Source organism: Euleptes europaea, chromosome 21 (genome assembly GCF_029931775.1).
Source record: "Euleptes europaea isolate rEulEur1 chromosome 21, rEulEur1.hap1, whole genome shotgun sequence".
Classification (NCBI taxonomy): Eukaryota; Metazoa; Chordata; class Lepidosauria; order Squamata; family Sphaerodactylidae; genus Euleptes; species Euleptes europaea.
Window position 1 is genome coordinate 143,311 of NC_079332.1, and position 13,721 is coordinate 157,031.

A 13,721-nucleotide genomic window follows, 5' to 3' on the forward strand; every position below is an offset into this window, starting at 1 on the left:
CCGACCAAGGCGGCGGCAGGGAGGGAGGGAGGGGAGAGACCCGGAAGCGCCGCGACCAATGAGCGGGCGGATAACGCGGCCACGCCTCCGCCAGCCCCGCCCGGACCCCACGTGCGTCCATGGCGCCATGTGCGCATGCCCGGGACCACGCAACGGGGGGGCGGAGAGGAGGGGGGAGCGCTTCCAGGTCGCTCTTTTTATTCCAGCTCAATTAATCTGGATTATGTGGTCGTGCAAACAAGAATGGATTTCCAGAGCGACTCTCCCCCCCCTTCCCTCCCCAAAGCACAATAATACAAGAGCCTCCACATTAGATCCACAACTTTTTTTAAAAAAATTATATTTTTCTTCATTTAATATATCTATAAAAACAATATAGTAATAATAATGAGAAAGACAAATAGTATTTCTAATTTAACAATCAAATGACTTACCCCTCTCCTTCTTCCGTCTAAAATTAAATTGTATAATCTTTTGCTAACGGAACTAATCCCTATATTATTTTAATTAATGTATTATTGTCGTATCCAACATTATAAAATCAATACCTAATATAAAAATTAATACAAAGTATGAATAAGGGATTAGATACATTAGATCCACAACTGACCTAAACAAAAGGAAAAACCCACAAAGGAGAAAGTCGTCTTCAAATAAAAAAAGCCTGCGGGGCGGGGAGGGGGCGTCCAGGGGGCATTTTCTCAAATGCAACATGTCCTTGGCACAAAAGCTGCCATCCCGAGTCCCACAAATGTAGGGTTGACAACCTCCAGGTAATAGCTGGAGATCTCCTGTTATTGCAACTGATTTCCAGCCGATAGAGATCAGTTCCCCCAGGGAAAAATGAACGCTTTGGCAATTGGACTCTATGGTATTGAAGCCCCTCCCCAGGCTTTGCCCCCAAAACGTCCCACTGTTGGCAAAGAGGGATCTGGCAAACCACACAAATGACAGGGAAGTCACCCAGGAAGCTTGTCTGTCGCAGCATTGCGGCACTTGAAACCAGTGGCATTTTATAAGGGACCTTGAACGGCCCCGTTCCATTTGCGCAAGGCATCCTGTGCTCTTAACTGCAGGACAGAGGGTCTTTGCTGTCGTGCACCCCCTTCTTTTTTTGGGGGGGGTTGTTTCCTGTAGTACCAAACATCCAGCCTGATGAAGGGTTCTGTGGAACTCAAAAGCTGGCTCACTAATCTGTGCTGTTTTGGGCCTGGCCCAATCGAAAGGTGCGTTTTCAGAAACATGCAGACCACCCTCTGTAAGGGATGCTTCAGGGGAGACGGGGGGGGGGCATGCCCATCGAATTAACTCTCTGCCGTGGTACCTTGGGTCAGAGAGGTGGACTAAAAGACCCATGGGTGCCCCCTTCCTCCTCACGTGTCCTCGGGAGCGGTTTGTCAGCACGCAAGGAATAGCCAGCCCTGAGCCGTTCAGCCACCAGATCCATATGGCTGGAATCAGGAGAGGGGATTTAGGCCTCTCTGTGGCTAATTGGATCACCACTCAGCTGGGGTCTATCCCAGTAAAGCCCTTTTCTAATGCTGAGGGCTGGATTTAGTGCCTGGGCTCCCCGGCCCTGTGCAAATCGCTTAATGCCAGCAGCAAATATTTGATTTCTTTTTATGGCACATAATGGAAATCACAAAGAGGTCAAGATGAGGACAGAGGCGAATGTGGATTTCTCTGTGCGGAAGCTTAATTCAGATCCTTCCCCCCCTCCAAAAAAAAAACACCTGTTTTTCAGCTTATTCTTTGGCCTGTCAAACTTCAGCTGTCCCTATACTGCAAAACAACGGAGTCTTCTCCACCCACTTAGTGAGTGCAGAAGCTTTGTTAAGCCCCATAAAACTCATCCACTGCAAGCGTGTGTGTGTTTCATCACAGATGCACTCTTGAAGTACCTCCCACCCCTGCAATTCCATATCCTCCTCCCTTTGGAAGCCAGGCCACAGCACAGTTCTTCTGCATGACCTGCCCAGTATGCAGGGTATGCTGAAGCAAAGTGGCATTGGGTCTGGTCAGTGCCCAGATGGAAGAACCCCCACCCACCCCCCAGCACCCGAGGTATGCCACCATGAGTCCCACAAAGGAAGAGAAAAGAGCCAGGAATGGAATTTCACAAAACAACCACGACAGAACTTGGGCAGCTGCATCAGCACTGGGCTGCTTGCAAGATCTCAGCCCATTTGCGAGTTCATAAAGACGGCCTTTGCTAAACCAGAGCTGGCCTCTAAGCCCTTCTGCACCTTTAATTCCTCGCCCACGGCCAGAGTGGAACAAGAGACCTGACTGCTGCCAAGCAAAGCCGTACATGCAGCAAAACGGATCCCCTACGGCACATCCCCGAAGTCTCCCGGGCCCGTGTTTGTTCGTCCCCTTCCCGTCCTGTTTGGATCACTCCCCTCATGGGGGGGGGGGGGAGGGGGCTGACTCCAGTGTGCTCCCCTCTCACTTTCAGTCTAAATCATGTGTGTGTGAAGCTGGAAATCTAATGGGCTTCAGTGATGACAAATGCCAAGCCCAGGGATGAGTGGTTTGTCTGGATGAGTTAACAAGTACTAATGAATATTTTAGCTTATTTTTAGGAACACAGTCAAAGTGCAAGTGCGTGTTAAAATATTCAACCTTTTTTCCCACTGCTTCGTTTTCATCCTGGATCGGGCAGAGAGGGGTGGCCCCACAGGCATTCCACCCGCTCAAGCAGCTGCAAGTCGTGATCCGAGAGCTGCTTCTCAGCATCTTCGGCAACACCAAGGGGCATCCCAGGGGGGGCCAGGCCTCTTGTAACGGCGTTCCAAAATATTGCCGCCACCTCCCCCCCAGTCACCCATTAGGGTGAGAGAGGAAGGGACTGGAAGGTCAGGTGGAGAGGCTAAATCCTCTTCTTTCTGCCCCCAGGCATTTCCCCTCCGCTGCAATCAAACTGATGACAATATGCATCATATCTTTGCATTCTTCACAAGCATTCTTTGCAATACGCCTCCCCCACCTTCTGGCTGGGAGGCAAAGACTTGGAGATCTCCGTTCCACCTCGTGTCTGACAAAGAGAGGTTTGACTCTGTTCTACTGCAGGCCAGTGGGACTACCCTCCAAAACTTCTTTCTGAGGGTAAAGAGCGGCAAGTCTGTTCATAATGCGGCGCTGTGCTCTTTTTCTTCAAGCTTCCTTTGGAGAAACAACTTTGTCTTACAGCAAGAACCATCAGCTCCCACTGATGTAAGCTCTCCTTCTTTGGAGGTTTTGAAGCAGAGGCTAGATGGCCATCTGTCAGCAATGCTGATTCTATGACCTTAGGCAGATGATGAGAGGGAGGGCATCTTGGCCGTCTTCTGGGCATGGAGTAGGGGTCCCTGGGGGTGTTTCGGGGGGAAGTAGTTGTTAATTTCCTGCATTGTGCAGGGGGTTGGACTAGATGACCCTGGTGGTCCCTTCCAGATCTATGATTCTGTTCTATGTGCCTCCAAGACTGGCTTCTTCTGCAAAGTCAGACCCTCAATACATCTGTCCTGGGAGCAGCTCTTTGTCTTGGTGTCTGCAGATCCACCCGGTTTTCACCATCCACAGGCCCAGTGACGGCTCGAAGAGTAGCCGGCGGCCTCTGTAGCGGCAGAAGAGCTGCCTCCCCCCCCCCTGCTCGCGTGCCCTGCACTCTTCTCCCTGGCAAGGCCGGCCTGCTAATGACAGCCCTATTAGGTTACCGCACCTGGATAGAGTTTGCCATAGAAACTCAGACCCACAGGTCTGTAACCGATCCAGCAGCGCAGAAGCCGCCGCGATGGCTTAGTTGGGTAACGGTCCTCCTTCCGAGCCGCCGCTGGTGCTTCTTAGGCCTTGCGCCAGAGAGGTAAGCTTTGCTTGACATGCGTTCATATTAAAAACAACCGGACAACAACAGCTCCTCCGGACAATTCTTAAATTCTGGCCAAAGGAAGGCATGGAAAAGGAAGGAAAACGCCTGATTTGTAGTCTGTGTTGCTGGTGGTGGTGGGGTGACAAGGAAGCCTTTGGACAACTAGCCGTGTGTCTTTCTGAGGGAGAGCAAGCCCTGCTATTCTTGCAACGTTTACATGGCTAAACAGATCTGTGGAGGTGGGGCCACTAGTCCACCAAGCCCAGCAGAGCCTTGCCCACGTCTTTGAGGCTAAAAACAGAAATCTGAGGCTTAGCATGGAGATTTACCGTGGACTAGAGGTGTGTATAGGCTTCAGGGCGTTCCAGGCACAGGCGGCAACCAGGGTGGGCTACCTCTGCCCCTACAAGTGCCAGGCAGCACTAGGGAGCAGGGTTGCCAACTGTGGCTTGGGAAATTCCTGGAGATTGTGTGGGCAGAGAATGAGGACTGTGGGGAAGGACCTCGGCAGGGTATAATCCCAGACAGCCCAGCCTCCAGAGCAGCCATTTTCTCTTGGGAACAGATCTCTGTAGTCTGGAGATCAGTTGTAATCCTGGGAGATCTCCAGGACCCACCTGGAGGTTGGCAACCCTACCAGGAAGCCTCCGCGCTGGCCCAGCCTGGTACGACTCCCAGCAGTTCGGGCTGCTTGGCCAACCGAGTGGGGCTCTTTGCTGGCCACCATTCCAGATCTCGCTCTGCTAGGAAGGAGAAAATCAGCTCCAGATTTGGCCTCAGACACGGCTGCCCCTGGGCCCGGCACAGGGGGGCTCCGTCCTTCTCTGTCAAGAGAGACCCCCATCATCCTGCCAGCTCCTCACTCTCAGGCAGAAGATGAGGCAGTGTTGAAAGTGCGTCCTTTTATTGCCTCGATGCCCCTCTTTTGTTTTCTGTCGTGGACCTTGAGGGAACCTCCACAGGAACCTCAGGGGGGTCTCCCGTCCAGGCATTGCCCATATCCAGGCCTGCTTCCCTTTGCAAAGGTGGCTGCGTCGCGGGCCATCCCAGTCCTTCAGCGCGAGTTAATCCCAACATCTCACTTCTGGCCCCTGGGAACACCCGGCCCTCGAGCTGCATCGCCACTCAGTAGGAAACTTGGCTTGCTAGGAGATTCGCCCTGATTACCCTTCCTAAAAACTATGAAGCCGCTCCAGGGCCTTAAAGAGCAGCGGAGTGGGTCAGAGAGCCACGTCTGGGTTGCAACCTGCTTTTCTGGACTCTGGGTCGGAGGTCAGCTCTCTCTGTTTCTGTATCCAGCTCAGGTATAGACTCCCATGGGAGGCGTCGGGTTGAAATATTTGCCGATGCCAGCACCTCCTGGTAAAGCACAGAGTCATCCTGGAATTACAGCGGATCTCCAGACGACAGAAGCCAGTTCCCTTGGAGAAAATGGCAGCTTTGGAGGGTGAACTTAACTCCATGATATTAGTACAGTGGTGCCTTTTTTTCTTCCAACCTCCAGGTAATAGCAGAAGATCTCCTGCTATTACAACTGATCTCCAGCAGATAGAGATCAGTTCACCTGGAGAAAACGGCCGCTTTGGCCATTGGACTCTATGGCATCGAAGTCCCTCCTCTCTCCAGGCTCTGCCCCCAAAATCTCCAGACGTTTCCCAACCCAGAGCTGTGGCCACCCTGCTAGAACCAGCGTCCGTTCTGTTTTGTTCACGCAGCTCCCTGAATGGCCTGTAATCCACTTGAGCTCCTGACAGGTTCTAATTCCTCTTAAAGGCCTCTGGTCGGAGAAGACCAGTCCGTGTGTTAGCTGGCCCATCTGTTTCTCTGATACCCCCCCCCCCAATAAAATTCAGCAGGCAGAGAGAAAGGGAAGACGGAGGCTGGCATGGCATGCTCGTACTGCTCAGGGAACCCTTTCTGACCCGAGAGGACAGGAGAGCGGCCTGCAAAGCGCAAGCCCTGCACTCCAGTCAGGCGGGTCATTCGGTCAAGCCCACCTCCCCCTCTTTGTGCCGAGCAAGGCCTTGAGGGAGCAAGAGAGAGTCCCTGCCGAAGAGAACCAGGGACCTCTCCAGACCTCTCAGGGAGAGAGGGGGGGATCTCACCTGGGCAGGACCTCCGTCAAACGGCTGCAGCTTCCGTGCGTTTCGCCTGGACGATGGGGCTGGGGGAGCGTCAGAGGGGGTGCCTGGGAAAAGAGAACACGGACTCTGCCAGCAGCACCCCCCGCCACAATTCCCAGCCTTTGGCCGATGAAGCTCCTTGTCATCCATTTGCTCCTCGGACCCTTCAGGGCTCCCTAAGAATAAGCAGAAGTCAGATCAGAGGACAGTAGGCAGATTGCAATTATCCAGTGGATAACGGGCAAGTAGAAGTTCTAGAGAGTTCTGAACGGGCCCCCCTAAGCATTCCTTGATAGGAAGATGGTACGGCACAAGTCCGATTGTTCCCGTCCACACTTCCCCACAGATATTCCACACCCACTGTCAGAGGGAAACTGGCAAAGACAGACAGGTGGCAATAAAGGCCCATCTGCACTGTTAAATTGTTCTCCAAAGAAACCTGGGAACTGTAATGTAGGAAAGGTCCTGAGAAACGCTAAGCCCCCCCCCCCTTTTTCTCCCGCCATACTACTTTTCCCGGAGTTGCCTGTTCAAGCAGCTTAAGTCGGCGGTTACCGCTGCGCTCTCAGTATAAGTGGCCAATAGCCGGTAAGAGAGGATGTCGAGAAAAGTTCTCCTGCCCAACAGTAATTAACGAGACAGGAGTGTGCACGAGGAAGGCTGCAGAGTTCGTGTGCAGGAGCACGGCCTCCTCATGAGGGCTGGAGAAGACCCCGGGTGGTGGCACCTGACGCCTACCAATATTTCCTTGTTTGGGGAGGAGAAATTCAGTCTGGAGCAGTTTCTTGCGGGGACTCTCCGGGTAACCTCCCTTTTCATGTCCCCAGTTACCACCATGCCCGCTACCAACAATGGCTGGCCCGAGGAATTTGGCTTTAGGATCAGCGGGAGCGGCCCTTGCTACATCTTGGCCGTGGAAGACGGCAGCAGCGCCCAGGTGGCGGGCCTCCAGCCGGGAGACCAGATCCTGGAGGTCGAAGGCCAGCACGTGTCCGCCATGAACTGCGAGGCCCTCATCGCCTTGGCCAGGCAGTGTGAGACCGTGCCCCCCAGCATCGGCGTGGTCTCGCGGATCCAGCGCCTGGACCTCAAGCCCGGGCCAGAGGGGCGCTTCGGCTTCACCTTGGCGTGTGGCGGAGGCTGCCCCCTGCAGGTGGAGAGCGTGGCCCCCGCCTCGCCGGCCTCTGAGTGCGGGATCAAGGCCGGGGACTACGTCCTGGAAGTCAACGAGGTCCCTGTGAAGCGGTACGAAGAGGCAGCTGCCGCGATCCAGTCCTGCCAGGGGCGAGGCCTCCGGCTGGGGCTCCTGAGGCTGGGGAAGCTCCAGAGGTGGGCCAGCAGCAGCGTGCGGGAGTTCGTGCAGAGCGCAGACGCCATCCACCAGGAGAGGAGGCAGAAGGCCCAGGAGTTCAGCAAGAAGGTGGGTCCTCCAGGGAGGAGGGGGGAGGAGGAGAGGGGGGTCTCGATCCAAAGGCCACTTTGTGAGGGTGTGGAATTCAGGTGGAGGGAGACGGGGCTTCCCCATGCCTGGTGACCCCAAACCTCCCGGGTTTTGATCGCATGTGTTGCCAACTCCAGGTTGGGAAATTCCTGGAGATTTGGGGGTGTAGCCACTGGAGGGGGAAATTCGGGGAGCGATTGCACCTAAAATCTATAGTATAGCATAGAATCCGCCCTCTGAAGCTGCCGTTTTCTCCAGGGGAACTGACCTCAGTAGTCTGGAGATGAGTTGTAATTCTGGGAGATCACCAGGCCATACCTGGACGCTGGCAACCCTAGTGGGGAGGAGAGTTCATTCACAGTGCAAAATGGAGGGGGGGGTCGCTTTTTATGGCATTGCTCTTTGTTGTAATAGTCTTATAGGTTAGAGGTAGGCAGTTTTTTTTAAAGGACCCACAAGTCTCCTGTTAATTTTTGTGCGGAAGGTGTAAGATTTTTTTGGTGGGAGGGGCTGCCGAGTTCTCAATGTGCCTTTCCCCTTCCTGACTGGCAAGGCAGCTTTCCTGCATGCTCCGCTTTTTTTTTAATAACGGAGGGATTAGTGAAGGGATGTGAAAGTCTCTTTCTCCCTTCTCGCATTATCTAGTCTCGGCAGGAAGCACAGAATGCCTTCATAAAACCCTCTGCTTCTGCAGTCTTTGTCCTGGGATGAAGGGACCCATTCACACATGATGTGGTGGTGGGGAGGCCTCACAAGAGAGAAGGCCGGTGGAGGCCTCTGGGATAATCTATTCCAGGCGTTTCTGCTAAATGTTCAGCTTTCTTTTTGTCTAAGTTGGCCTCTCTCTCCCTTTCCTTTATGGAGACATAAGGGCATGCACATGCGGGCAAATCATATCACACTGGGTGTTTGAAAAACATTCAAAACGCAACTTGTCCTCGCCTTCCAAATGCAGCGAGATGACTGACGAGCAGGTGGTGCTTAAATGTGGCCCAATACATTTCCAGGTGCTTGCCCTACCAGCTTAGCTGATGGACCTCCACCAGGATATTGGTGGCTCCGGCAGAGAAGAGCCTCTGCCTGGGGGGGTGGGGGGTGGACGCTGTCTGTGACGCAGAGCCAGTTCCGCACCATCTCACCCACCTGTCTCGACACTTCCGGTATCAGGCTCCCTTCTTCCTGCGGCCAAGGCAGGTGCATCTCTGCAGTGGGAAAGAGGAAGAGACATCAGCGCCAGAAGTGATTTTCAGTTGCTCCCTACACCCCCCAGTGATCCCCAGTAGCCTCAGATTAAACCCCTGCTGGTCCTTGCCAAAAACCCTGACCTGGAAACTAAGCTGCAGCTTGCCAAGGGTGGGGGGGAGAGGGAGGGAGAACAGCCTGTTGGATGAAAGGGGCTCTGGCCTCCAAATGTTTCTACCACAATAAATGCCGTCACCCTTCTGTTGCCACAAGGCTCCGTTGTTTGACCCGCAGGGCAGAGAGAAGCACTCTCTCCTGGAAGACGGCCTCTGCCTGGAGCTCTGCAGGCTGAGTTTCAACAGGTCTCATGGGCTGCAGTCACACAAGTCAAGGCAAACTCCACGGAGTTTTCCGCAATCCTAAAAGGGGCCCCAGCCTGCCTGCCTGTCAGTAATTCCAGGAGACCTCTAGGCCCCTCCTAGAGATTGGCAACCCTATGACCAAGCCTTCCCCCCACCCACCACCACCACAAACACACATGGTATTTTTAACCTGGCCTTTTTGAAATAATGACTTGGCAAGCTGAACCCAATAATACCCCACGAGGTAAAGCGAGCTGAGCGCACACCCGGCTCTCCCTGGTGAGAACATTTCCAGAGGGTGAGATCTCAGTGGCCATAACTCCGGGAGGAGAATTTCCCCCGCTCTCTAATTGCCTCATTGAAAATAAACCGCACATCTTTCCCTGCTGCCCCCGCACAAGGTTTGAAACCTTGCTGAAGGGCTCTGGCTCGCTCATGGCGAGAGTCCCGTCCCCCCACCCCTCGGCCTCTCTCCCCCCACTCGCTCTGGACACAAAACGGAATCTGATTTCTGTAGGGCCCCCCCCCACCCAGTGGGCTCAGCTCAACTCATACCTATCTCCTTTCAAAACTGTGGCCATGGTAGTTACAAGTAAGCAGAGTAGACCATGCAGACATTGAAACTTTTAAAAAGGATTGGAGAGAACTACGTATCCATAGAGGGTTCAACAGCCCCGCCTTTCTCTCCTCCGCTGTCTTGGCTGCTGCATTTAAAGACTCCTCTTCCTCCATCATGTGAGGCAGCTGCAGGAGAGACCAGCCGTGCGCTGCTCCAGATGGAAGTCACCTTCAAGTGTCTGATGCCTCACGGGAATGTCGGCCCCGGTCACGTGATTGACATGTAGACCTTGCGGTTTCAGGATGTAGGTTGCAAACGCCCCGTGATAACTGGCTCTGGAGAGCACCAAAGTGGGACGGGCACCCAGGGAAGGGGGCTGCGACTTCCTTTCTTCCTTCTTGTGCAAAGTCTTGCTGCTCCTCGGCACGTTGCATCTTCACATTCCCGTTTCCATCTCTTCTCCAGTGCTGGAGCTGAAAGATGGGAACACTCGAGACACTGTCCCGGACACCAGCAGGAAACGTCCATGAAGTTTCCAAATGATGGGGCGAAATTGTGCTTGTAAGCAGCAAAATCTAGTCTTCTAAGACGGTTCAAACCCAACAGCTCTCTAAAGTGGCACTCATAGACAATGCCCGCGTTCATGGCCCGGTCACACAGAACAGCAGGAATGTTCAAGAAGAATAAAGCTAGGAATAACTGGGGAAGGGTTGTGGCTCAGGGGCAGAGTATCTGTTAGGTGCGCAGAAGGTCCCAGGTTCAATTCCCAGCATCTCTGTGTTGTGTTACTTTTTTTAAAGAACCAGGCAGTAGATGATGTGAAAGATCTCTGCCTAAGAGCCTGGAGAGCCGCTGCTAGTCCAAATAGACAGTGTTGACCTTGATGGATGGAGGATCTGATTCAGTGTAAGGCAGCTTCCATGCGTTCATGTGAAAAGGGTTTCAAATGGAGGAGGGGTGTGTGTGCAAAAGCTTGAGATGCTGCTCTTTGAAACTCCCCTTTAGAAGCTGGGTGTGCATTTCTGGGAACTGGGCAGAAAACAGGAAATTTCAGTGACGTCAGCCAGGGGCTCGCTCACAGGTTTTCCAGCAACATGAGAGCATTCCTGGTGCAGGAGTCCAAAACCAGCTCCTTTGTTCCTAACCCTGCTGTTTCGCGTGCAGGTGCAAGAGATCCTGGGGGACCAGCCAGAAGTCAAAGAGAAGATGTTCACGATCCTCAAGCAGTACGCAGCCGAGAGGAAGGTGGACTTCTTGGCTTATTCCCTTGTCATGGCTCTCACCAAGGAGTCCCAGCACCTCCTCCTGGACAACATAAGGTATTTGGCAACCCTCCTTGCTGGCCATTTTGCACAGAACACGACGCAGAGGGCCGAGGTGTCTGGTTTGCCCTCGTCGCCTTCTGTCTCTTCCACATTTGTGCTTCTTGGGACTGTGAGCTGATTGGGCGGGGGGGGGGAGTTAGTTGAAAAAAAATAGTAAACATGCACACAGATGGCCATAAACCCTAACAGACACTAATCATTTTGATGTGGGGAATTGGGGGGGGGGGAGGAGAAAGGGGGAGACGTTGGGATGCATAGAATAACTGAACTGTAAACCAGGCCACAGAGGGGAGCTGCCACACAAGAAAAGTGTCTCCAGATCTTCCCGGAGAATGTCACACCTTGCCTCCCCCCCCCCCCCCGCAATCTGCTCTGTAGGGAAGTAAGACCCTGAGAATGAGCAATATCATTAGGAAATTGGGGGGGAGGGAGGGAGGGAGGGGGGACACGCACAGGGAACCATTCCTGATGCCTCGCTGTCCATAGCCACTGTGAGTCCGAACTGGGGAGAAAAGTGGGATATAAATAAATAAATGCCCAAATGTCTGCGCAGCTGAGGCAGCAAGAAACGCACCCAGCTCTCTTTTGTGAAACAGAACCTCTTGTGTCGTTTGCCTGGACTAAAATACCGGCTGTCTCCATGAGCTGACCTTGGCTGGGTAGCGCGCGTTGCCAGTGCTTGGGGAAAACATCCCTCTGGATCCATGGGGGGTGGGGGGCGGGAACTGCTCGGCAGTAGGGGCACCGTCTGCACGTGAGGCTCGCGGAGAGGGGATTACGGACCTTCCGAGACCCTGGTCATTAGGCAATCAGGCCTCCATCTGGCTCCGCTCTCCCAATTCCTAATCTGTGCAGCGGGGAGAGATTGCCGTTTCCATAACAACCTCACACAGGGCCAGGCGAAGGGAGACACGGCTGCCCTCCAGGACGTCCATCCCTTCACAGCGGCCAGTGGCAACCCGGGCCGTCAGTCGTTTCCAAGCCTGCTGCCCAGTGCTCCTGGGTCTCTCCCCGGCAGCTGTCTGGTCACGAGGAGAAGGGGCTGCGGTTTCATCGAGTCAGACCAACGGCCCTTGAGCTGCCAGAAGCTCTCTGGGGTCACTCTTCCGGCGCAGGTGAACGAGCGATGCTCTGGCCCTGTGCTCCACTCTGGGTCTCTCCCGGTTTATTCGAACAGCCACAGACATTCAAACCTTTGCATATTGCAGTGACTGAATGCAAGTGCAGTTTTGGACTGGGGGACACACACGCACAATAACCTCTGAGCCAAGCAGACCTGACCCCATCAGCCAGTGAGAGTCACACCCCGTGACCTGCCCCTCGACACCAAGAACAGACCAAGGCAGAGGGACTGGGCTGAAGAGACTCTGGAAGTGCAAATGGAGCGGCTCTAAACCTTGGCTGGCCGGCCAGCCCACAAAGGAGAGAAGGAATATTCTGGCCACCCCCCACTGTATGATCCATTGCTGGCGAGAGGCTTCCCGGATGCTCAAGAGCTGCAGAAGTCTGCAGCCAGCACCTGGATAGCTCCCTTCCTCCCTCCCTCCCTCCCTCCCTCCCTCCCTTCTGCTGGACAGCTCCCTGCCTGCCTCCAGCCGGTCTTGGCCTCCTGTTATTCCCGGCCTGCAGCGGCCTCCTGAGCCTCATCCTATTTTATTTATCTCTTTACATTCTCACTGGGACTCGAGGCAGATGACAAGGAGTGAGTCAATACAATCAGCAGGACGGGACATTCAGTAAACAACACAGTGGGAGTTGGGGCTGTAGATTAACCCACCAGGAATCTAAAAACCCAAACTGCAGGAAGCCTAAGCATGAACATGACGCATTAAACATTGCAAAAATTACATAGCGGGACCCTACTTACAGCAAGCTATGCGCAGTAGCACCGACCACACTCCCAAATTGTTTATCCAAGTAACTTTGTGAGGCATTTTGCACGGTTTGCACGCTATTGCCGGCCCACGAAAGCCTTCTCGGATAATTCAGTTATCGTTGCTCCGTCATGGGCACGGTGTTGTCCAGTCATTATTTTTAACTTGCCAGCCCATAGACGTTGGCAGAATCAGTAGATCTTTGGCACGTGATGCCAGCAGCAGGATTTTGGGCAGCGCTAGTAAAACTAGGATCTGCCATGTTTCCTTGTCCGAGCACCACTTTGGGGACACACAAAAAGATTGTGTTAAAAAGGGATAGTGATATTCTTAAATAACTTGCCTGTTTCTTCTGCTTCTTCCTAAAAGTCACCTTCATTGATTAAACTTTGAGGAGGCTCCTTCCCCAGCTCCAGGTGACCCCGTTTCCTCAGGCGGCGGCAGCAGCAGCACTGGGGATACCAGTAGTGAAAGCAGAGTGGCAGAACAGATCTGAGCCCTGGAGCACGTCCCACACGGAGGGTCTCTGGGAGCCATGCAAGACCCTGGGGCCCTTCCCCGGGGGGGGGGGTGGAGGGGGGCTTCTGTCCTGTGTTCATCCGACCCCAAAATAGGTGAAATGGTGGCAGATCCCTGTTGTTGTTTTTTGCAAGACAAAAGAGAGCTTAACTCCTTTTTTGCCCCACTTTGTATGCAGGCATTATATCGGCCCTGATGGACTGTTTCAGTATGAGGCAGGTATCAGTAGAAGTCATCCAGTATAAGTGACTCTGATGGACTGATTCAGTATCAGACAGGTTTCACCCCTCACCAAATACCTGTTGGTGGTGTACCAGCTTCATGTCATGGGTTGTTAACGTGTGGAACTCCCTGCCAGCAGATGTGGGGACAGCCACTGCCTTGGATTAAAAATCGGGTTGCAGCGGTGAGGGGGTAAAAGGTTCTGGCCGTCCAGGCTCAGCATGGCCCGGCCAGCCAGCCAGCCAGCCAGCAGGTGGGGAGGTG

At 53.7% G+C, this 13,721-nt stretch overlaps 1 protein-coding gene across 1 annotated transcript in view; it reads left to right on the forward strand.

Moving 5' to 3' along the window:
• Positions 1-6,808: 6,808 nt before the first annotated feature.
• GRID2IP (Grid2 interacting protein) overlaps positions 6,809-13,721 on the forward strand; it is a 34,121-nt gene continuing 27,208 nt past the window's right edge. Inside the window, exons 1-2 of the mRNA XM_056866345.1 lie at positions 6,809-7,393; positions 10,682-10,836. Of these exons, the coding sequence (XP_056722323.1) occupies positions 6,809-7,393; positions 10,682-10,836 (740 nt within the window). The remainder of the gene's footprint in view (positions 7,394-10,681; positions 10,837-13,721) is intronic.